General features: G+C 42.6%; 1 protein-coding gene across 1 annotated transcript in view; it reads left to right on the forward strand.

Annotated features, from left to right (window-relative positions):
• FAXC (failed axon connections homolog, metaxin like GST domain containing) overlaps window positions 1-25,017 on the forward strand; it is a 29,056-nt gene extending 4,039 nt beyond the window's left edge. Inside the window, exons 3-6 of the mRNA XM_050315530.1 lie at window positions 2,028-2,224; window positions 10,002-10,219; window positions 15,769-15,885; window positions 17,460-25,017. Coding sequence (XP_050171487.1) covers window positions 2,028-2,224; window positions 10,002-10,219; window positions 15,769-15,885; window positions 17,460-17,743 — 816 coding nt within the window. The 3' untranslated portion in view covers window positions 17,744-25,017. The remainder of the gene's footprint in view (window positions 1-2,027; window positions 2,225-10,001; window positions 10,220-15,768; window positions 15,886-17,459) is intronic.
• Window positions 25,018-25,329: the final 312 nt, after the last annotated feature.

A 25,329-nucleotide genomic window follows, 5' to 3' on the forward strand; every position in this document is an offset into this window, starting at 1 on the left:
TTAGTAGCAGCCATAAGGATACTGAGGTTTCAAGCTTAAAAATTCCCATTTGAGAACAGTGAATACAAGAACAGTATAACAGATTTCTCAAGAAACTGAGGTTTTCTCAGGTCACTGAAAGATGTTTCCTATTTTGTTTGATAAACCATATGTAGTGAAACACGAAAATCTTCTTAGGCAATGTGTGTAGATAATGCTTTAGATATATGTTTAGGTAGGTAATGTTTTAGATATATGGGCTTGAAGAAATGTGCAGTTGAGTAATAACAACTTGCTTTTTTCTGGGTTGAGAATCATATGGACCGCAGTAATTGCAAGATGTAATAATCACAGCTTCAAGTCCAGTAGCTTCTGCAAAACATCCATGTTTGTGCTCAAGAAGGGAAATACCATATTGGAAGGGCCTAACAAACATTAAACTAGCAATGCCTAGTGCCTTCTAGACACACTGTGTAGTTCCAGAAAAAGCTTGGGCTTCTTTAGTAAAGTCATAATAAAAAATTATGGAATTCTATCAGTCAGTCTCAGTGCTGAAAGACTCTTTTTGATGAAGGAAAGGTCTTGGAAGGAAGCAGTGCTCTGCTTTGCATTGGATGTGCAGTGCTTTTAGAGTTTCTCCATTGGAAACGATCCCCATGTCACCCACACATGCAGGTGGGAGGGATTCAGGTGCCTTGTTCACCCATGCAGGGGTGTGGTAGATGAGACATTATATAATCCAGTATCCCTGCATGCTGTTTGTTTGGGCACAAATCCCAGAAGAGGCTAGAGCCAGAAGGCATTGTTTCCCAGCAGTGTTACCCATTTGTCTGTTTTCATCCACAAGGGAAGAGTCTCCGGGAATGGCTGCATGATTGTAGTGCATTGCACATCTGGATTTTGAGCGGTAACCAGGGTGCTGGTGCTTTCAGACTGAGTGGGAGGCATGTTCTGGTACACACTCCTTGCTGTGAGAGTACCTTAATCCACCTTAAGTGGATTCAGAAAGGGTAAATACTTAAGACCCAAACAGATCAATGCAGAACTGCAAACCCTAAACATCCAGACTTGAGTGCAGAGCCTTTATTGTGAGTCTTTATGATGCAGCTATCTAGGCTAGGAGTTTTCATTCATTAAATAACAGGATGCGAGAATGAGAATCACAAGAAAGGAAGAAAGTTCTGCCTTGTGTCTCTGCTGTCAGGAGTAAGAGAATTGAAGCCAAATGTCTGATCACGTTTTGACAGCCAGCAATTTGTCTCTGGTTTGTCAGATGAGCCATAGATTCTGTAATCTCTGTGTTTCACCTTCTCCAGTGGGGAAAATACATTGCTGCTTCTGCATGAGAGCTCTGCTGAGCAGGTGTTCCTCTGCCAGTATTCAGCAGTGCAGTAGTGCTGGGCTCTCTGCTGGGCTCTTGGAGACCCAGTTGTAACAACGTATGAGATTTCTAAGTTCTGAAATTGCGGAAAGCAGATTTCCCTCCTGCTCAGTAAGGGAATGATATGCCTTTTGAATATGCTTGTGATAGTGTGTGTTTTATCCTTGGAGGTAATGCAGGCATCTATGTTAGGTAGTTAATTAATTTTTTTTAAAGTACTTTTAACATGAAAGGTGCAGCTCTGTGCAAGAACCAAATTTAGTTGTGAGTCCTGTGATTAAAAACTTGTTTAGCATAACTAATCCAATCTTGTGGGAGATCTGAGCATCTCCAATCCTTAAATAACCTGGGTATTTAATGATATTAATTTTAATTAATATTTAATATTAATATTAATAATATTACATCACATGGCATCCAGCATAAAAGCAAGTAACACCTTGCAGGGCCTGGAAGTAGTTTTATTTGCATTGTCACATAGGGTAAAAGTGCTGCTCTGATTGAATAGCTACTACTGCTCTAGAGTATTAATTAGAAAAAAGTTTGTTGAATGATGTTGGCTTTAAAAACAGAGAACATTATTTTAAAATCTTTATTTTCATTTAAATAGAACCTGAAGGGTCTGTATATTTGTTTGTTTACTTGAGTTCTTTTTTTTTTTTCTTAGAACTATTTTGATGGAAAACTTTCCCCTCAAGGGAAAATGCCTTGGATTGAATACAATCACAAGAAAGTATCTGGCACTGAGTTCATTATTGACTTTTTGGAAGAGAAGCTTGGAGTGAATTTAAATAAACACCTTGGTCCGCATGAAAGAGCTGTTTCCAGAGCTGTGACAAAAATGGTGGAGGAGCATTTGTACTGGTAAGTTTGCATGGCAAAGCTGGCTGCATTCCTGTGCTGTCAGGTCTGCCCCTGAGCTGCACCTGGACATGAGGGCTTATTTTCTATTGCGGAAAACTTGGGTACCCAAGTCTTAATTTCACAACTCTCTTCATCCTAGAAAACTGCTGCTGCTTTCTGTGTACAGTAGTATGAGCCAGGGGTAATTCCCCTGAGAATTTGTTACGCTGTGTAAGCAAGGTAAAGTCAGGCTCTTTGCCTGCAGCTTTGTAGAAAGAAGCAGCAGTGGGATGTTCCTTCGTCCTCTTCAGTGTGACCTCCATATAGAAACAGCCCTGTTAATAAAGAGCAGAAGATCAAGGTGACCAAATATGTCTTGTGGTTTGGGGATGCAGGGGAACAAATCCAGTGTTTGTAGTGAATCTGGAATATTGTGTTCTTACAGTTACTGATCTTAGTTATGTGTGTGCGATTACAGTACGGATTATTGCCTTTCCTTGTAACACAGGATACTCCCGTTAATATGTACTGTTGACGGTACTGCCAACTGATAGGACGCAGTATTAGTCACAGTATCCTGAGAAACTGAAGTATGTATATGAATGGAAAATAGAAATGGTGTTTTACGCATTTTACTGACACCTTTGAAAATAACACCTGTCAGTCCCCTGTTCTTTACATTTCAGTCCTTTTTAAGTTCCCTTTCCAGGCTGAATTCATAGAAGTATCAGGTGGACATGGCATTTGCTGCCTCAGCAGACACACGGCTTTTTCCCAATACTTTGCTTTCTAGTACGCATTTAAGCCCTTGCTATACTAAGTTTTGCATTTTTGTTGCACTTCTTTTCTTAGAAAAATGTGTGATTTTAAATTGAATTCATTTACCTGCTTTTTCTTTCACCTTGTGATCACAGATGAGCAGCAACATGTATACATATAGTTCTTCAAATAATTTTTAGTGACTCCTCAGTACAAATTTAGTCGTTCAGTAGCCAAATTGAAGTGATTTGATTTAGAAATGTAATCTCTGCTTTCCAAGAAGTGTGACCTTCACCAGTTATACCCATCTGCAGTATCATAGCCTCAATAACCTGACACAAGCAGCCTGCAAATATAACCTTTTTTGTTTCATTTTTACAACTTCAGTTACTATAGCTGCCAAAGGGAGGATGAAGCCTTTTAGTTCCCTAATGCTCCATCTCTCTGCCTTAGTGTCAGTTGTTTCGTGGCTCACAGATTTACCTGCTTTAAATGTGTCATTACTGATGACAAGCTAATACTGCTGTTGTGTCTCCATTGCAAACTGTGTTTTGTTCTGTGGAGCTGTTGTCTGTCCATCCAGGCTCCCTCAGAGCTGACTTGGCATTGCTGGACATGACACAGAGGAGTGTGGAGGACAGGTATTGCAAATTCAGGCACTGACCCAGGGAGGTGGCATCCAAATGGGTGAACAGAGTTACATCAAGTAAGAACAGAGATGTGCATGCCTGGCTGTGCATCCCTGTTGCCTTTCCTGTCTAGTCACACAGTTGAGTTTTTCCAAGGCATGTATTTTTGCTGCAGTGTAGTAAAACATCCAGCTGCAAGTCTTACTTTATGTCCCTGCTGTGTGGCTGTAACAGAGGCTTGATATGTTGGTGAGGTTACACCGTGCAGGTTCCCTGTACTGGGCAAAGCCTGAGCCATGAGGCATTGCCATTGTACTGCTGTAATTCCTGGATAACAACTTTGACCATCTTATAGTTACACCAAAATAAACCCAGGCTTTCTCTGTGCAGGGCCACGTTTCTCCTTGACAGCACTGTATCTGTGATTGTGGGATCCCTTTCCATCAGTTCCTGAACCTTCCCACTCCCCACCAGAAACTTAGGGTTTGTTCATTGTGTCCTTTAGTCCGACAGTGAAGAATTTGTAACACAGTGATGCCTGCCTGCAGAATAAGGTTTATCAAGCCTCCAAAGCAGGGATATAAAATGTGATTCGTACCGTTTTATTGCCAGCAGCATGCAGAGTAACTTCATCATAAATAAGTAATACTGCATTACATTTATCGAACAAGGAAGCGAAGTATATCCTGTGGTGTACTGTCTCTGGATGGAGCTAATCCCGGTGGGTGCTCAGCCTCCTTCCTCTGGAAACGTTTGACTTTTCCTGAGGTAATTGCTCATCTTCACCAGTTGGTGCCCCTTACAGGTGGAAATGGCTGCTCTGGCTGGACCTGAGAGCAGTGTAGGGCTGTTCTGAACCTCAGCCTCTGGACACTCTGCTTCCATCCCAGACTGTGGCACCTGGCAGGGGTCGTGCAGAAAAACAGTGAGTGAGTGTGCCTATTTTTGTGCTGGGGTTAGAGCATGTCTCTGAGATGCGCTAGACTGATTTGGAGCTGATGCTGGAACTCCTGCCCCTGGAGAATGCTGTAACCATTAGGTTTTTGCTATGTTTAAATTTACAAAAGAAAACAAAAGCCTGCTAACCTGAATGGGTGTTGGGCCAAGCCAGCAGGGAAGAGATGGGAGTGGAACAGTTTTGTGGCTCTCACCCCAGGTCCTGGATCAGTACAGACCCTCTCATCTGCTGTAGGCTTGCTCTGGGTCTTCTCCACTGCCTGCAGTGACCTGTGGGCCCTCAGAAACCAGGGAGGCACCCACAGCCACCTTTGAGGATGCACTGAGTTTCTGGTGTATCTGCAGCATGTTCATGGGATCGAACCTCTGTGTAAGATCGGTGTGATCCTCACTTCCTTCTGGAACTGGCACGCTGGGCTTGATGACACTGCTGGGAATCAGGCCAGGCAGCAGTCACTGTGAGATGCCTCCTGTCACTTTAATCTCAGGAGAGGGATCTTAGGTCGGTGACACTAATGTGCTTAGCTAGACCATAACTCCTTGAATATTCAGCTTAAGCAGACTATCCCATTAGACTGGTTTACCTGTGTTGTCAAACACAACTGTAGTGATAAGTATGTGTGTGTGTATATATATATATACACATATCCATTAATATATATATTTGACTCATTTCTTGCTGTAGAACATCATATGTGACTTGAGTTCTTGAAGTACAGGAGAAGCATGGTATGAGAATACAAATGAATATGACTGTGGTCAGTATTCAGAGCTGCCATGTGTTAAACATAAAGTATGTTTATAATGTAAATGTGTTTAAATGCATCAAGCCAATTGTAAGCGCAGTGTCTCTCCTACTGCTAGCAATGAGGAGACTTGAGTGCCACGGGTGGTCTAAAAGCCGTTTGCTCTGGGAAGTCTCACAGCAGGTGGAGTTTCTCCTGCTGACTGTGGAATGAATTTGTTATGATCCTTCTGTATATCAAGAAATTCTAGTTTGCACACGTTCAGATAGGAAAAATAACCCCCAGTTCACATCCTTGTGAGTGCTTTCCTCTTGCTTTGGTGTTTAGACAGTTTTGGGATAATCAGGCAAGCTGCTGTTGATGAGTCACTTTCTTCATCTCCTCATCCTGATTTATGTATTGAGGCCAAAGCTGCTGTTACATTTAGACTTTGGATTTACTTCACCACCACAGCATTGCTCTTTAATGCATTATTGTTTTATTTATACTCTTAAGATTTGTACAGATGTGCTGGCACAAATGGGAATGTTAATGTTTCCCAAAATGTTCTGTTCAGGCCGATATTTAAAATAATGATGTCATCCCATAAATACTAACTGTAGTGTAAAACATGTAGTTATGCGGTGCTGAAGTAGAGTTTGTAGACTACCCAATTTCTGGCATTTCCTAATCTTTTGTAATGTTGATAATTACTGATGTATTCTGAGCAGATGAGTGATAGGCAAAATTAAACACTCAGAAGCATGTTTTAGTAGTAAACACAGATTAATGAACCTTTGAATAGAATTCTTTTAATGAAGTGCTTGTAAAGCCAGTTTTAAAAGTGTTTTTAAGTCTCTGTGAGTCTCAGCCTACTTTTTTCCTTGCTTTTGTGTACTTAGAACTATAACGTTTTAAAAGCAAACTTTTCTATTTAGCTGTCTTCATTGCCCATGTACACTTGAGATTTGGGACATCTGACAGTTCTACTCGTTCAAAGTCAGAAGGTAAATAAGGTAAATAGGAGAAGAGCAGAGGCAGGCATGAACTTTTCTCTGTGATGACCAGTGACAGAACCTGAGGGAATGGCCTGAACTTGTGTCAGGGAATGTTTAGATTGGATATTAGAAAAAAGGTTCTTCACCCAGACGGTGGTTGGGCACTGGAACAGGCTCCCCAGGGAAGTGATGAGAGCACCAACCCTGACAGAGTTCAAGAAGCGTTTGGACAATACTTTCAGGCACACGGTGACAAGCAGATGTCTTAAGATTTGTGCTTGACAGTTTAGCCTAAGCAGGATTAACTAAATCCTGTGCAGTTTTCTGTTGCTGTCCTGGTTGTTAAACACCTGATTTGGTTTCTGCCTCTTCCAGACCCAAAGATCTTCTCCCCCAGAGCAAGCGAGCTCTAGAGAAATGTATTTTTGCTTTAAAGTGTAGGCTAATTAGCTTTGTGGGAAACCTTGTTGATTCTGTTTTATGAAATTAAAACCATCTTGGACATAGTTGATCATTCAGGGTGCAGTGCCAGCTCACTGGTGTGGTTGGAGTGAGCAATAGTCACGGCAAGTCCGTATGGCAAAGTTAGTCTTGTGCAACTGGGGTGACTTTTAAAAAATGCTGCAGTGAAGCCTCCTGTCTGCTTTTTCTGTTTTGTTTTGGCTTCTTGTTGCCCTTCTCCAGGCCAGGCCTGTTGTCCTCAAGCAATTAAGTTGTGTTGCAGAGTTGCTGGATGGAGCAGGTCAGGTCCATGCTGGGATAGGAGGGTCTTTGCAGTGTGACAGAGCAGTGCTTTCAGAGACCAAGTTTTTCTTTGCTTATTCAAGCAATAAGTAATAACTCACAGACTGGGAGAAGAGCTCATTGAGAGAAGCCCTGTGGAGAAAGACTTGGGCGTTCTGGTGCATGAAAAACTGGACAAGAGCCAAAAGTGTGAGGCGGCCAACTGCATACTGAGCTGCATCAAAAGAGGCTGAGAGAGGTGATTCTCTCTGTGTGCATCAGACCCCACCTGCATCGAGCTTTGAAGTTCCCAGCATAAGAAAGATGTGGACCTGTTCGAGAGGGTCCAGAGGAGGGCCACAAAAATGATCAGAGTGCTGGAGCACCTGTCCTGTGAAGACAGGCTGGGAGAGCTGAGTTGTTCAGCATGGAGAAGAGAAGGCTCAAGGGAGACCTCATTGCAGCCTTCCAGTACGTAAAGGGCCCTTAGGGAAAAGAGAGAAACTGACTTTTACATGGGCAGGTAGTGATAGGACGAGGGAAACAGTTTTTTAGATTAGATGTTAGGAAGAGACTGGTGAGGCACTGGAATATGTTGCCCAGAGAAGCTGTGGATACCCCATCCCTGGACATGCTCAAGGTCAGGTTGGATGGGACCCTGAGCAACCTGATTTAGTGGGTAACATCCCTGCCCCTGGAGGGAGGGTGGAACCGGATGATTTTTAAGGTCCCTTCCAACCCAAGTCGTTCTATGATTCTATGGCGTAGACAGTATTTGTAATTATTTCCTAGTGTTTGCATCAATACCAGAGTTTTTCTTCCTATTCAGAGCTGTACCTGCCGTGAAACGTGATTAGTGCAATGTTCTGCTCTATGGAGTGCCCTTATGCTTTCAGCCCAGTCTTCTTTCCATCCTTCTTAAATACTGTTTTACTTTGTTCCTGGATCAGGGGAGTCCCACACCACATCTTCCAGACAAAATTAATGCTTTAGGAGTTTCAGAAGTTGTTTACTGCTGTGCATGTTCCTCCTATGTTGCTGGTTCCTCTGCTGAACCTGGCTGTTTCAAACTCTGCTGTGCTGAAACCAGCTCAATGACTTGAGTCGATCCATCCATTTTGAAAACGAGGATTGTGCAGAACACCCCCATTCAAAGAGAGGTATTGATATGTAGAAATGTCAGAGGGATGCTTTTGTCATATTACTGTAGTGCAAGAGGTTGTTGAGAAACCTGTTGAGGGTAAAAGCCATTAGAAGCATAGCAGGTGCATTTTTGTTCTTCATCGTTTATGCATTTGCAGCAAAACCTGTACATGCCTCACTGTTAACTAACTTCAGTGAAACCACTTTGAGCAGAAGGCATTGAACTGCTGTGGACAATTTTTAATAGAATTAAAATACTTTTTACCCATTTGGTTGGGAGCGTTTTAAATCTGAGCACAAAGTGGGGTTGTTTTCAGCTATTATGGCAAAATACTCTCCTTTTGCGTCATGTTACTAGTAACTCAAGTAAAGAATCTGTGGAAATTTAAAGTATTAGAATATTTTCATGGTGGAAATGTAATTGTTCCCTAATAGTACTGAATTCAGCACTTACCATGACACACGGGAGTTTGATAAAATGTACATGATGAAAAAAAAGTCACAGGAGTTCTTTAAGAGATACTGCCTTCTTTTTTTTTTCTTCCCCTTTCCTTTCTTGAATTTGGTGATCCATATCAGCACTAAGGAAATTACGTGGAGTTATAAATAAGTACAATGATAAAACTGAAGTCATATTCCAAACTAAAGCAATGGAGCTCTGGTCATATTGGAAATGGAAACATTTGATCATTAAGTCAGTATTTAATATAATTGTGTACATGAACTTGTATCTTTTGATATTTCGACTTTTCCGTCTAGCTTCACTGGTTTATCAGGCTCTCCATGAGCCTCTTTCCATACAATCTAAAAAATGTAAATCCACTTACAGTTTTTTTACAGTTTAGAAATTGCTACAAACCTAATAGAATATGAGTACCAACTCCCAGTGTTTCTGCATGTCTGTCATGTCTACTTTGAGATGTCTTTAGCCCTTTTTCCAACATCCCTTGAACTTGGTGACAAAAGTTGTATATATGGTCTTTTTGGTTTGCTTGTAATTTCAGGAGATGCTGGATATTAAAAAAGTAAATGTTTCTTTTTTTCCACAAGCTTCTGGATTTGCAACAGCAACAAACCAAGGTTTTGTTTGTCTATAATATTAGTAAAGAACAAAAATTCATGTAGGGAACCAAAATTTTAGCTGATGAGACATGACACCAGCAGCAAATTTTTATAAAAACACTTTTCAAAAGAATATTATTTGCCATTCAACAAAGTATGGGATACAGCAGAATCGTTTAGAAATGTCTCTCTCATAAAATCAACATTTGAAGAGAGGAAAATGGACAACAGAAAACCAACCCAATAACTGTTACACCTTAATTTTTTAAGTGTTATTTTTTAAAGATCGTGTCATCATCAGTTTCCAAGGAGAAGAGAGATCTTCTGAAAAATCACTGTTGGAGCAAAATTATTGGTTGGCTAAATTTCAGAGTATAGAGAGTAAGGAGAACGAACAGGTTGGCAAGAAAGATTGATACCTTTGTGGGCTGTTTTGTTGTTATTGTTTTCCCCAGGTCTGTGCAGTCAGGCATCTTTAGCTAATAAATCCTTTCCGCACTGCATTTTGTTACATGAGTTTAGCAGAATTCTGCAGCTTTTATTTTATATTTCAACACGAATCTCGTTCTCTGTTGAAGTGAGTCATGATTTACTGAGAGAATAAGCACTGGGCAGTCTGTTTGAGTACTGCAAAGTCGGTTTGCTCTGCTCTCACTCCAAGTTGCCGCAGGGTCTGCTGTTCCGCTACCTCTCTGTCAGGGCAGTGAGTGCCCATCTGCCTGACCTTTGTGCGAGCCTTGGCAGGGTGGTGCTGGGCTGTCTGGGGATCACACTGCTGTAACTTATCTTTGCATCCTTTTAGGACTTTAGCTTATTGCCAGTGGGTGGAAAATCTTCACGAGACGCAAAAGATGGTTTCTCTTTTTGGCCCCTTCAGCGACTTGCTGAAGTGGATCTTCTGCCATCTGACCAAAGGAATTGTGAAGCGGGAAATGTACGGCCATGGCATCGGCCGCTTCTCGGAGGAGGAGATGTACACGCTGATGGAGAAGGACATGCGGACTCTGGCAGGCCTCCTGGGTAAGGTACAGCGAGTGGTGCATGCTCTGTTCACAGTTCTGTCCACAGGGTGAAACTGCTCTCAAGTGCTTCCTGACAGCTTGATCACATACCCAAATCATCTCATTTTGGTGGAAGGTAGAGGCTGCACTGCTGCTGTCATTCAGTGCCTGCCACCCTTGGCTGTGGCAGAGAAAGTGAATCTTTCCCCACTGTTTGCTGCCAGATTGTGTGTCTCGAGGCATAAGAGGCTTTCTTCTCTGACCACCGAGAATGTGTGTCTAGAGGAGCAAAAGATGGCCTGCAGTTTTGAAAGAGCATATTGCAGTATGAAATTAGGGAAACATAGTGTTTAATTCTGCAAGTGAAACCTCTTATCTATAATTTTTGGGGATGTGGTGTTTGTCTCATTTTTTATTTCATGGGACTTGTGGCTGTTTGCTAAATCATTTGAAAACCCTTTGCAGATGTTATTTTGATGAGCTGAACTTTGTTGTATTTGGTTGGGTTAGTAGCTTTATTCAAAGCTCCTTGTAGGTGGTCGTTCTGTATTGTCAGAATAGGTGGGTTTAAGCTTTTTGGTTATCATAATCTAGTCCTATAATGCTAGTTTTAAGGTGACCTCACTTAGTTAGAATTACATGAACCTCATTTCTGTTGTGTGGCTCAGGCTGCAATCTGCACTGGAGCTGTCTGCACTGCGCTTCCTGCCTTCTGGTCTGCTGAGAGCTAAGCATATTGTGTGTCTGTGTAAAATTTAAATTTTGAGGAATTGGTTTGGGGCAAATTGCTGCTCCTCTTAAGCTTTCGTCTCTCTTGTGCAAGGAACCAAAAGAGATGGTACCTGTGTGGCCGCTTTGTTTCCTGTTATGATTGCTTTAAAGAGGTGGCTGAGTGCAGGACAGGAGGGACGGTGCTCCAGAGGGAGGTCATACTGCACATGCTCTAAAGAGATAAGCGTGAAGTGGATGAAGGGAGCAAGGTGAGGAAAGCCCAGCAGAAGGAAGAGACTGAGTGATTGCTCAGAAAGAGAAAGAAGACATACTTCTGAACTTCCAAGGTGTTCTGGAAAGGAAGGTGTTTGCAGTGGACCTAGATGAAGCTACGTGGAGTTTTCTGTAACTTTGTTTTCTGAAACAAACCTGCCAAGTTGCTGGATTGGGAGCAAGGCGGAAAAAAGGCACGTGATGCATGGGCACAGTGGTCAAGGGTTGACTTTTCAGTAGTCAGTAGTTGTCAGTAGTCACATTTGTTGACTATTTTTCTGACAGTGCTTTCTCATGCTGCATTTTGTTTGTTAATAAAAATGGTTACCTATTCTAGTGCCTCTTCAAAGAAAACATGTTTTTTGGTGCTTAAGAAGTCCCTTTATTTTAGGGGGAGGAAGGGAGGGAGCAGCTCGTTTTAGAAGAGGAGGTCTGATCATATCTGCTGCAGAGCTGTGGCCAGCTCAAGGTACCCTCCTCAGTGGGACTGCTGTTGCTGTAGTTTTAAGATTGGCACTGTGTTCATTACAAAGAGTAACGGGGTTGGGGCAGGAGCTGGAGCAAGTTCAGCTCAGCAAAGCCCCATGGTTCTGGCTGGACAACACTGGCAGGCAGCAGGGAGCAGCGGTGGGTGTGTCTGTGCTAAAGTCATCCCTGTCTGCCATGAGTAGACAGAGCCTTCAAGAGAAAACTAAAACATGTTCCCAAGTACCTGCAAAAGTTCTGATTTGCTTATTTGAAGTCTGCGTCCTTCCATCTCTGGAGTCTATACTGACACTCAGATTTGTAAAATTTTGAGTTCAAAGAGATCATTTAGCCGTCTAGACATACCTCTGTGAATCAGACTGCTTGACTGCTTTTTTGAGGCCAGTGCTAAGGATGGTTTTCTAAAAGCCATCTAGTTTTAATTATGAGATTTCAGAAGGCGAAGGTGCCACCACTTTTGTTAGTAATTGGTAGTAGATGTTAGTCACTCTCAAAATCTGTTCAAAATCAGACTTGCTTCAAATTATAGTTTGTCCAATTCCAGCCTGCAGGCGCACACTTTTCCTAGTTCTTCCTTCATTTCTGAGTGGCTTAGGTCATCTCCCTGTGGAGGTAAATGCTATAATCAATCTCTTGCTTTTGTTTTGGTGGGGAAAAGCACTAGAAATCCTGAAGCACTTCTTCACTGTATCAAATTTTTAATTGTATTATAGACATATGTTATCAGCAGAGGTTTTATTCTCCTTCCAGATTGTTGTTGACATGTTCCTGTGTACTTCAAAAAAGTCTTGATGGGTGTTATTTTATTACATTACCAAATGAATATTGTACTTTTTTTTCATCTTCCCCTCTGAAATGGATGTCAGATGAATTGGTGTGCAGTTATGTGAGTCATTATATTTGCCTTTTTGATTGTGGGTGAGTTCATCTACTTTTCTATAATTGCCTTGATTTTCATTAACATCAGTACGCTCATGTTTTCTCCTATCAGCTGTTTATGATTGGGTCTAGTAAATGTGACCTCCAGGTGGTATCCTGGAATGGGTAGAGAAGGTGGGATGAAGACTTCCAGGCTGACTAGAGACTCCTCTGTTTCATGGGGGGAAGGAGAAGGTGGTCAGTCAGCTTACTGCCTGCACAATCTTTGTGAGATTCCCCTCCACATATATGTACCCAAGTGTTTTCCCAGAAGAGGAAGAAGTTGGGATTTTGGCTGTTAGAGGGCAATCTTAAGAGCTTAAAAAGGATGCCTATCATGCAGAATAGCTGCACATACCAAACTGTAGCTGTCAGTCATCAGGCACATCAGATTAATGCTCCCTATTCCATTCACGTGGGAAAAAGAATAACTTTTAAATTTTAAGAGCTGTTTCCAGAGAATGATCACTTGGCAGCTGCCAGCTCTTATGACACTCATTTTGACATTCCCAGTCACATCTTGGGTCATTTTTTTAAAATTATTTTTCATTTCTGAGAATCATTTTTCTGTCTGCCTTGTACCCATTTCTGTGATAGACTTCTCCAGATCTCTTATAAACATGGAAATTGGAACTGACCCTCCTGTGATGGATCAGTCTGCTACATTGGTATCATCTTACTCTTTGTCCTGCAGTCATTAAACCACAAGTGTAATTTCCTTATATTGTAGCTGTTTCCTACTGCCTGGTAGTACTCTAAGAAAGTGTGGGGAATGAGCATATGAATTAGTGATATATAAAAATACACATTTTGGTAATTTTTTAAAAGAGGCAAGTGAGCGAGCAATGCCCATAAGTCTCTTGGTGCCCTTTCTGCTGTCCGCCTGCCTCAGCCTTTTTTTGGGAGATGGGGATTTTGAGCAGGGAATTGCAGGGCAGCAGCTTCCTGAACTGGATTTTGAAAAGCATTTGATGCTTTGTGAAGGGCAGGGGTGCTCAGAGCTGAAACACAGAGGTGGGTCTAACCTGAATGTGAGCCTCTAAAGTTAGTTGAAATGCCCTGTAGCAGTCTGCAAGGGCTGAACATGCTGCTGTTGGAAGGGTGCAAGTCTTCTGCCTGTGTGTCAGATCTGTTTCTTGCCAGTGTTTCTTGACCCAATGCTGAAGTAGCTGCTTTTGAATCCTCTGGTGTATGCCTTTGTAAATAGTGGAGTGTGTGCTCTCAAATTCCCAGGTAGTACATCTTTGATCCAAGTCCCATGTGACCAGGTGATTTCATTTCTGTTGGATTAGCCAGAGGACGCAGAGAGGTGTTTGAGATGATCAGCACTGTGGCAGCCTTGATGTGACAGGCACTTTGTAATCTGGCCTAAAATTAAACACAGAGATATCTGGTCTATCAGAAAGTCTTCTGGACAAAAGTTACACTGGAAGTTTTGAGAACAGCTTGGAACTGGTGGGAGAAAATGTGCATAGAGGCCATATCATGTGGTGCAGCATGACTTAAAACCAGATTTACAGTTTTATGAACCCACAGTTTTATTGCCTCCTCTTGCTCTTTGTTTCCGTGCACCTCAGGGTGTGGGGTGTGTTGTGCCTGGTGAACCTGAGAGAGGGGTGGTTCAACTCTCACTCACTGCCTGCCTTAGTTGGGACAAGATGGAAATGGCAGTGTTACTTCCTAGCACAGCATGACTGTGGATCGAATCTCAAGGCCCAGTTGTATGATGCTATATTTCTAGTGTTGGCATATAACTGTGGTTTAGGGACCAATTTTTGAGCTGTTTCAGAGTTCAATGAATGCTTAGGTACCAGACAAATACTGAAAAGACACAACATTTACCCTGTACAGTTTTCAAACAATAGATTGATGCAGCTGCAAAAGAGCTGGGGAGAGTTAACTCCTGTGTTAAAATGACATCTGACAGGCCAGAGGAGGTTACTGTTACTGGTTATTCCTGAGCACCGCTTCGGCAGCATTCCTTATACTGTATGCTGGCATTTGATGGATTTTACTGCTGGACAGTTCCTCTAGACTCGCTCAATAACCCTAACATCTAATAACCTGCTGAATTACAGGCAGCTTACTATGGTCAGGGGAGGAATGTCCTGGGGAGATGGGATAACTGGATTTTGAGAATTCAATTACATATCACATTTCACAGAGTTTATAGCACTTTGGGCCAAGACAGGAACAGTGCAACCAGTTAACCTGACCTCTGCAGTACTGCCTGTTTCACCTGCGTGCTCTGTGTGTGGTCTTTGCTCCAGGTCTCATTCCTGTGATGGGAAAACAAGTTTATGCTGGATGTTTTGTTGCAAACAGTGGCTTTGAAACGTGATTTTTCTTCCTATCTTAGTTAGTTATCCATCTGTTTGTGCTGTGGTGGCCATTTAGGGCCATCATGACATTGGGGTGCCCAGAGAGGTAAGCAGAATAGCCGTGTGGAGCAGATATGTCCCTCCTCTGGACCAGACCAGTCCCAGAGGGCTGCTATTTCACTTCCTGCATCACTTCCTGATGTGCCTCTATTTGATTTTTATCTGCCAGGGGTCAGTGAGGTGGGGGCACTGGTGGTATGTGAGAGGACCTATTCACTCTTGCTGATGGCTTTGTTCTCTTCCTGGCGATGCAGGTCATTTTTAAGTAGTTGCTGGCAGTCTGACTGGTGCATTCATTTCAGTCTGAACAAATAGGGAGAGAGGAAACCTTTGGGTATGACGTTTGTTTTTTTGCCTGATCGCGACCAGCTTCTGTCAGCAAGTTCATGATTTTGAACCGTGGTTCAAAAGAATTTTGGGTTTGCAGCAAGGTGAAAATAGTGCTGTCAGGCACCTGCTGGCTGCAGAGCAGGTTTTAAATGCAGTAGAATTAGTACAGTGCGTGAGCGCTGCCAGCTGTGAGGAGTGGAGGAGGTTCCTTGGCCAGTGGTGGCTCTGTTATTGACCTGGTTATAGAAGCTGTGAGTTGAGCATGGGGCAAGCTGCACTTATGGATTTCACCCTAGCAATGGCTTTGCAATTATATTCAGTGTTGAATTCCTGTCTTTGAGGTAGTGAAGCTTTTAATTGAATTGATTTTAGTAAAAAAAAAAAAGGTAAAGACATAACCATGGAATTTTTTTTTTTAAATCTGGAAAAGTGACAACCAGTCAAGAAATGTTTTCTGTTGTATTTACAGGTGACAAGAAGTACATTATGGGATCAACTGTTTCCACTGTTGATGCCACTGTCTTTGGACATCTGGCACAGGCAATGTGGACACTACCAGGGACTCGACCAGAGAGATTAATCAAAGGTAAGAAAGCTTAAGATATCTCTGATGAAAGGTCTTGGTGGTATTTTCCAGGTTTAAACTTGGAGCACCTTGGAAGGACATTTTGAAGACTGCAGTACTTCAGCTGCATCACAGACTGTTCTTGCCTTTGATGTAGCATTTGTATCTTGTAATGTTGTTTTCGCTTAAAATTCACGTTTGTTTTCTCTTTAGTGTTCTAGACAGTAATTGTTTCTGTTCCTGTACTTGATCTTTTCCTTGTTTAACGTGACAAAGGCGTAAAGCCTCTGAGGAATGAATGCTGGATAAAGTATGAGAAGACAGAAGCAAAACGACGAGCCTAACTCTGCTGAACTGAGTAGTTTCCTTGACAGTAGAACTGCAAGTGCTGTGTTCCCACTGAAATTACAGCCTTTTTCTGTTATTGAAGATGCAAGGAAAAAATCCAGCCTGACTTTGAAGTCACTGTGTTTTGGCATGAGTTGGAAACCAACATACCCCTCCCCACCACAGAGGGTATATTTTTCTTGTGGAGTGGTGTAGATGTTAAAGTATCTTTACATCCCTTTTCAGAATAAAACCACTCAGTGTGAAAAATGGGAAGAGCTGAGGAGGAAAAGAATGTGAAATAGGTATAAAAGGAAAGAATCTGACCTGTAAATCTACTCTGTGCAAGAGAGCTCTGCTAAATCGACAGGAGTCATAGATGTACTCTTTTCCTCAAATAACGAGCTCTTGAGATGGGGACATAAGTATTGGCTATGCAGTTCTTCCCCTTGGTGTCTGGGGAATCACAAATGAAATTCTGAAGGGCTCATGGCTTTCTAGAAGGAATACTGCATTTGTTGAATTAGTTTGTCTCTAATGAAAATAAATAGAAGGTAACAGATGGAAATACCCGAGCAGTATGGTTGATTCTTTGTACCCATCCACCTACTCATGTTATTGTGAGTACAGCTTTCACATACAACTGCCCTTTAACATGCTATTATTTGTTTCTTCTTTGAATTTTTTAACGATTTATTCTGTAAACATCCATGTATATATAAATATAAGGCGTAAGGTACTAAGGTTGGGAGCACTTAGGAGTGAACCAATGACCGTATGAAAACTTAAAAATTTGAATTTATGTTGCAGACAGCGCTGCCATCTGGTGGTGGAAACCCTAAATTCACCACGTATAATAAGTGTATTGTGCATATATAGGATCAAATTCTGTCTTTAGGAGCTAGGTGCCTGCAATTAAACAAAGAAATTTTACTATGAAAACTTTACAGTGTTAGTGTCTTGTCTTGATTGATTTCTTTAGAAGTCGAATTTGGGACGTTTATTTTTCTATTTGTGTGAACATACATATGTATTTATTCTTGTATATTTCTTGTTGCGTGTGGGTTAATAATATGGATTTTAAGCCAGATGAAAGTTACAAACAGAGCTACTAAGAGGATTGATGGGATCTTGTAATTTTGAAACCTCTTTGGAAAGACGCTGCACAGTTTCTTTCCAAACAGTGCTTATGTGTTTTTGCATCAGCAGGTGAGTTCGAGCATTATTGACTGGATCTGTTTATTAAAATCTGTTGCACTGTGTTGCAGGTGAACTGATTAACCTTGCTATGTATTGTGAAAGAATAAGGAGGAAATTTTGGCCAGAATGGCACCACGATGATGATAACACTCTGTACGAATCCGAGGAAAGCAGTGAAGCAAGCAAGACTTACTCCCCTTTGCGGGACTTCAGTTTTTATTCAAGGACAGAAACATTTGATGAGGAAGGGAACAGTATTTCCCAAACCCCTGATACCGATTACACTGGACACTCCCTCTTTGATTCAGATGTGGACATGGATGAGTACAGAGATCATGAACAATGCAAGTGATATGTACAAGTGTCTCCCATTGTGCACATAAGCTGTTTCTTGGGGTCAGTCTGATTTGTTTTCTCTGTCAGGTCAGGAAGAGGTTTATACCACTTTGGAAGAGACCATTGTGCTTGACTCAGCTATCACGTGCTACTTGGACTATTTCAACTGTATTTCATTTTGTCTTACTGTGCAGGTGGAACCAAGGTAAACACTTATTTAAATAAAACACATGTGGGCAAACTAGAGGTATAGAGGACAACAGGACATTTCAATCTACGTTTTTGTTCGTGTTCAAAAACAGATCCCCCATCCAAGTGGGACGAACTTCTGGGAAGCGGAGCATTTGTCACAACTGGTTTGTGTTAATATCTTAATTTTACAGGAGTGGGTTGAGGACAAAAATGGAAGAGGTATGACTGGCACAGCTTTCTTCCATGGAAGGAAATGATTGATGCTTTAATGAAAAGGCCCTGGGGTGCTTATTAACTGCACCTCGGTATGAGCCAGGGGTCTGCCCAGGTGGATCAGATATAAAGGCATCCTGGCTTGTATCAGCAACAATGCGACCAACAGGACCAGGGCAGCGATCATCCCTCTGTACTCAGCACTGGTAAAGGTGCACCTCGAGTCTTGTGTTCAGTTCTGGGCCCCTCACTACAAGAAGGACACTGAGGTGCTGGAGCGTGAGCAGAGAAAAGCAATGAAGCTGGTGAAAGGGCTGGAACACAAGTCTTATGAGGAATGGCTGAGAGAGCTGGGGTGTTTAGCCTGGAGAAAAGGAGGCTCAGGAAGAGACCTTACTGCTCCCTACAACTACCTGAAAGGAGGTTGTGGTGAAGCAGAGGTTGGTCTCTTCTCCCAAGTAGCAAGCAATAGGATAAGAGGAAATAGCCTCAAGTTGCAGCAGGGGAGGTTTAGATTGGATATTGGGAAAAACTTCATCACTGAAAGGGCTGTCAGGCATTGGAACAGGCTGCTTAGGGAAGTGATTGAGTTACCATCCCTGGAGGTATTTAAAAGCCACATGGATATGGCACTTGGGGACATTGTTTGGTGGTGGACTTGGCAGTGCTGAGTTAACGGGTGGACTTGATGATTTCAAAGGTCTTTTCCAACCTAAAAGATTCTGTGGTTTGGTGAAGTTTCAGGGGGATTTTATTTGATAGCTGCTCATACTTTGGGTGTCTATATTACAGTGTCTACAGGTAAGAATCGCTCCCAGTTCTTTTTCAGGCAGTCAGGGAAAGCTGGAGAAGAACACAGTCCTACAGAAAGGAGCTGATTAGTGTTTCTTGTTCTTTGCAGAAGATTGCAGTCACTACTCTAGAATGTTTTTATTCAGGAGGGAAATGTTAGTGTTAATGTATAATCTCCCAAACACTCATCTGGAATGTGTGTTGGCCAAATTTCTTCTGTGTTTTTGAATTATTACTATGTTTTTACTCCCTGACCCTGGCTGCTGTCTGCTATTGCTAGGCAGGGCTAAAGAATTGGAATTTGTTGCTAAAAGCCTGATTTGTTTCAGCAGCAGGTGCTCTGTGCTCTTTACCAACAAACATAGCAAGGAAGGCTGCAAAGCAATTTGGGGTGTTAGTAGGCTTGGGATACCATATAGTTGTAAGATGTTGGCCCAAGCAACAAAATGCTTTAGAGCTGTCTGGGAAAGTGCTTCAGTGGGTGCTGGGCTCTGTGCTGGCTTACAGGGCACAATCCCTAAAACTGATGCATGGGAGGCAGTTGAGATAGGACAGTTCTGTCAGCACCGCCATCAGTGGGAGTATTCGGGAACTGAAAGCATGGCTGGAACTGGTTTTAAGTGGCCTTCACCAGCACATCTGTGAATCTGGAATTTGGAATGATCACACAGGTTCTTGTCTCCCTAAATGCAGGTTAGAGATGAGAATAAATCCATTGGACTTACTCATGACTTTGAAGTTAAGCGTGTACATCAGTGTTGCTTGGCCATGACTAGTTGGTTTTAAGTAGAGACAGAGCATATAGAACGTAAAGACAGCTGTCATATTTGTAAACATGCATATAAAATCAGGTATTTGACTGCAGACTTTGTTGGTGGCTTGTTTAAAAATATTTTAATTACGACTTTCTCAGTGATTTACTGTTACATGAATCAGGATCCCTCAGCAAAATTTTTATAATGTGTTGGTTGTGCCATATGTTTTGGGAGCAGACAGGGCAGACAACTACTTTACGATGTTAATTGTTAGTAGTCATAATAGTCTGGAGCTTGAAATAACTCCAACTTTCAGTGAATAGCTCACTCTCTTGGATCCTGGAGTGCCTCCTGCAGAGGAAAGCGCTTGCTCTGGGGAAACACAGACCTAGCTGTGGCTCTGAAATCGGGGGCACATGTGTCTGCAGTGAGCTCCCAGGTCTGTTCATGCATGGGAGCCACTGCTGCAAGAGCTGACAAGTTTGGTGTGAATTTGCACTGTTTCTTCAGTTCCCCAGGCATATCCTTGGAGTTGTGTTCCGGTCAATGTAGTGGGCAAGTGTCATTTGTGAAGTGAACGAAAAACTGAGAAGGAAGAAGATATCATCCAGTCACTTGGGACCCTTCTCAGGAAACTAAGCACACGAATAGGGCACATGAAGATAAGTGTGGGGCTTGAAAGCACAGAGGTGATGGCCTGAAATGCCTGTGAAACCCCATGGCCAAATCAGGACAGATTTTATTTGCAAAAATCTAGGTACTGGTATTCTGAATAAAAGGCCTATACATCAAAAAGCTCCTCTTTGAAAACATTAATGTGGTGGAAATTCTGATGGAGGTGTTCTCGTTCATTTACCCATGCATGTTTAAAGGCTGTGCTTTCTCAGTTTTCTTCAGCACTGTGAGGTGTGCAGCTGATGAGTCCCAGTTACTGAAAGATCTGCCTGAGTTCAGCGGACCAGCCTTTTGGTGGGCTGACAGATCTCTCTGTGGCAGTGGCCCTTGAAACACAGATTAACTAGAAGTCAGCAGTGTCATTTTACCCTCCCACGTGCATGTGACCAGACCTGGATTTTGTGTGGCCACAGGCAGAGGCGGGTGCAGAGACAGGAGACGCCAGCGCGATGCTCAGCTTGTCTCATGCCATGGCTCGGTTTGTCTGCCAGCACTTGGAGCTGCTCCAAGGGCAGGTAGAGTTGATGCCGTGGCATGGGAACCTGTGCTAGGGATGGAGATGTTTGGCAGGGCTGTGATTATGTTCTCACCTGGCATTCCTTGCTTTTGTTTCACATAACTGGTGTGCCTCAGCAGAGGCTGAACCTCACTCATCCCAGTCCTGACCAGCCAAGTAATGGGCATGCCCTCAGAGGGGATGAGCAAGGATCAGAAGGAGTTGCAGAAGGGTAGGCGGCTTTCTGCTGTCAGCTGAGCTTTTCAGGGTTAATCAGTGAGGTGAATGCATTTTGCAGCTCATCACATGCCTTCCCCTTTCTCAGGGATTGCTCAGCTTACTTTAGAGGAGAAGTTAGTTGGGAGAAGTTAGTTGGCTTTTTTTCTCGTGACAGCTACTCAATAAAGTTTGCCTTTTTGATTTTGGCCATTTTTCAATTTAGAGCTGAAATTAGGAAACGGCATCTCTTTAAGAATTTATAGGTGTATTTTGTCAAGGTTGGGTAGGAAATCCTTGGGTCTGTTTGTCCCTTCTAGAAACAAATATTGACTGTTAAACCTCTTTAAAAGGTTTTGATTCACGCTTTTTCTTTTGAAAGCTGGTCTTGGTAAAGTATTGTGGAGAAAACAAACAAACAGAAAGTTTGAAAAACCATACTTTTTTAACAGCTGTGAAAAAGTGTTTACTCATTTTGGTTTGCATGGGGAAAAAAAGAGATGTGTTTTCTTAAAAAGGAAACATTTTTTTTTGACTTTCCAAAATTTTGCTAAAAGAGCAACATTTTCTTGGTCCTGCAGTGTCTTTTTAGTTTGTGGGTTTTTTCCATTCCATCATATCTATTTTTAATGTTAGTGCTGACGGGCTGTACAGAACTAAAAATAGTTAGAGAGCATCTTTATTTCCATTTTTTTTTCTTTTTCTTTTTTTTCCTCTCTCACTGATCAAAATTGCAAGCAAGTTCACTGTAGGGATGCTGGAAATCCTGTCTGTTCTGCTGATGGGGATGAGGCTCATCAGGTGTCTCTGCAGCCATCAAACCTGGGGCAGCTGTGGATTGCCAGCCTCCTGGTGGGTGAGCTGGGATGGCTGCTTTTGTCTGGAGCTGGAGGGTGAAGGGTGCCGCGATGTTATGTCTGAGATGACATGCACCTCATAAGGTTTATCCATGAGTGGGGGTCCCACTGCCACAGCCAGACACTCACTGTGGGGTGATGTTAGGAAACGTCCAGGGACCCTTGACACAAGAGTCAGATGCCCATGTGGTCTCTGAGAGCATCACAGCTGCCAGTGCCCAACCTGGTCCCAGCCACAGCCCCAGGCCAGTTTGGGGTAGATGGTGGTACATGGTACTGGCAGAAGGAAAGCTGTCATGGGGCTCCTCTACACTGTCCAGCCCCTCTTAAAATAGGGCAGGGGAGCCCTTGGATGGTCATTGCAGGGGGCAGAGTGGGACACAGGGAAAGTGCCAAGTGGTGGGTTGCTGCAGGAAGACTCGGGCTGCACCTGCGGCCTGGCTAATGCCGCTCTTCCAGTGGCCAGGGGGGACCCCTGCTCTGCTTATGAGCTGGAGCATGACCCCATATCCTGATGAGGAGACAGTACCACTTCTCCTGGTTACTTTACCTTAAATACCACTAAGGGCTGGGTACTGCCCTTGTTTCCATAGTGCTGCTTTAAGAGAATGAGTAATTGGTCTGCTCCTCATTTGGCAAAAGGGAGTTTAAAGCAAGCCCTACATTTCCACTGGAGTTAGATTTGAAGCAGTCTGGTGGTTTTTATTTTTTTTCAATGTGAATTGCAGTGTTTGACTGTGTGACACTCTTGTCATGTCAGAAGGGATTTGTTTACCCCTGTTGGACTCATTGGCTCTGTCAGCAGAGCTCACTGTTACCGAGTGGGGGAAACAGGCGCCGGGATATATAGGTCCTACAGAAATTCTGCAAATGTGGTGTTTGATTTAAAAACCAAACTGAACCTGATGTTTCAGATCTGGAGGACTGTTTCCATCCAATTATAGCACTGCAAGTAACACATTTTGATCTTTAAAACCTTGGCAATGTCCCTCCAGATCTATATTCTCTTTGAAAAAATACTGCCTGAAATATTTCTGCAGCAACAGTTCAGGCACAAATTTGCTTTTGTCAGTGATGTCTGCTCAAGTAATCATGACAGTTTCATACTGTTTTCCTTGAAAGGGCTGTATCTGTCAGATGCTAAGCCTTACAAAATATTGCCTGCTGGAAAAGTGTGTTATGTGCAGATTTATGCAGGGCAACTCACCAAGTGAAATTTCTGTGGCAGCGGATGAATTCAAGTGGGTCTTGTCCTTAGATGTTTGAATAAGAATTTGAATCTGTTTTCTGACAAGTTTGGCCTAACTCTCCCTCCCTCCCCAAATACTGCAAAAGTATGACTTGGGCATGTGATAGGAATAAAGCAAATTATGCTCTCTAAATGCAGAATTAAGTTGGATGGCCCAGTAGCTGGCACATGGAAGTGGATACACAAAGCACAGATGTGAGTCACGCCCGTGCATGTCAGCAGCTGTGATCCAGAGGAGCACCCAGGTCATACTGTTTAATCCCATGGACCAAGGGGACCAGAGGTACTGAACGAGGAGGCTTTCAGCAGTCGATTAGTGCTACGGGTATTCGTGTGTGCTGTGCTGTGCCTTGGGTGTTTGCTAGTGCCTGATGAGCAGCACAGGAGCTCATTTTGGTAGCTGTGCCTCTGATTGGGCATCAGTGCGCTGTCATCCCATGCTCGTGCTGTGTCCTGGTGATGAATGACAATGAGAAGGATCTGTTTGGGTTTGATCCCTCCCAGAGCGTTGCAGTGAGTGCAGCTTTGAGCCTACTGGGGAACTCGGGCCATTGTATTCAGCTGGTGCTCTGTAGAGTGAAGGTGTTCCTCTGCAACACATGGGTTGCTGGTGGGAGGGTGGATTTAATTTTCAGACCAGCGACCCCAGTCTTTACACCTCTGCCTTAGTGGAGAAAAGTGTTACAACAGGAATCAACTCCATACCAGTGATTTTGGGCAGTCCCCTTTGATGGCCATCAGGGAGGGCTTCTTTTGCATTCCTTCCCTATGGAAGTACCCTAATGTGAAATACTTCTCAGCAGAGGTTTCTGCAGCTCCACGAGGAATTTGGAAGATGGAATGGTATGTCTTTGTACAGCACAGGAATCCCAGTCAGTGAAAACACTTATGTGTCACTACAGTGATAAACTCCTAGTACCACATCTTGGTTGCACCCAGGTTTCCTCCCAGGTTTTTCAAGACCAGAGGAGATCGTTATGGGCATTTGGTCAGACTTGAGCATAAAAGGATTGTAGAATTTCATGTAATGTTTTCCACATTCAGCTGAACAAGCTAAAGCTGAAACTTCCAGCTAACTTTTGGAAGCTAATGTTTCCAAAAAGCATTCAGCTTTTGCAGAACAAATAAAATCCTGCCCCAGTTTGAAGTCATTGACAAAAGTATCATTTGCTTCAGTGGTGCCAGAGTTTCCAACTAAGCTTCCAAGTGACCCAGAATTTACCACTTCTCTTATTCCAGTCTAATTATGCTCAAGTAAAAATTTGCTTTACTGGGGACAGTAAGGCAAACAAGATGTGATTGTTGTTCTCTTTTAAGCTCCCTAAACAAGAAGTGCTTTTTTAAGCTGCACTAGCTGTGTTGTTTTCACTGGGCACTATGATTGTATGTGTTCTTCACATATTTCTTAGCTTTTACCTTTCCTCAAATGTACAGGGTTTTATTTATCAGGATACTTGAAGAAGGCAAGTCCCAAAGACAGGGGTGTGCAATCCAGCAAGAATAAAGTATATGTAGATGGGTATAGGGTGAGGGGTATATCCAGCTAGCTGCAGTGTACAAGGTTTAACTAACAAAATGAAGCAACAACACATTTCTAAATGTGGACTCTAATGCTGTAGCTGCATTATGTTGTTGTTTATCTATAAACTTACATGAGACATATGTTATTTTAGCACTATTATATTACTAGTTTATAAAGCCATATTTAAAATTGTACACTTAATTGTAACATAACTTTAAATTGTGCACTGTGTTGATCTATGTACATATATATGAAAATCTGTATATTTTGTCTTTATGCTGTATGTCATTGGTGTGTAAATTATAACTAATGGATCTAAAATACCTTTCTGGTTCATGTCCTTATTCTGTGTCTGTGCTTTTTGTAGAGCTGTGAACAGCTGAGAGGTGCTCTCTTCAGAGTGGGGAGTGCACGAAACTTTAGTGGCCTTTGAGTTAAACCCTCATCTCCTCAGGCAGATAATTTAGCCACCAGCATTGCTTGGATGGAGTCATTCTATCACTGATCTGCTCTCCCACTGACACTGAAAGAAGGATTTTAGGGGCTAGCACAAGAGGGAGGACTGTACATAAACTTGGGTGTGAGGAGGGGTCCCTGCTCCCCTGACTCTGTTTTTTGGCTATCGTTGCCAATGT

This window comes from Myiozetetes cayanensis, unplaced genomic scaffold (genome assembly GCF_022539395.1).
Source record: "Myiozetetes cayanensis isolate MyiCay16 unplaced genomic scaffold, myiCay2020 scf2-11, whole genome shotgun sequence".
NCBI lineage: Eukaryota > Metazoa > Chordata > Aves > Passeriformes > Tyrannidae > Myiozetetes > Myiozetetes cayanensis.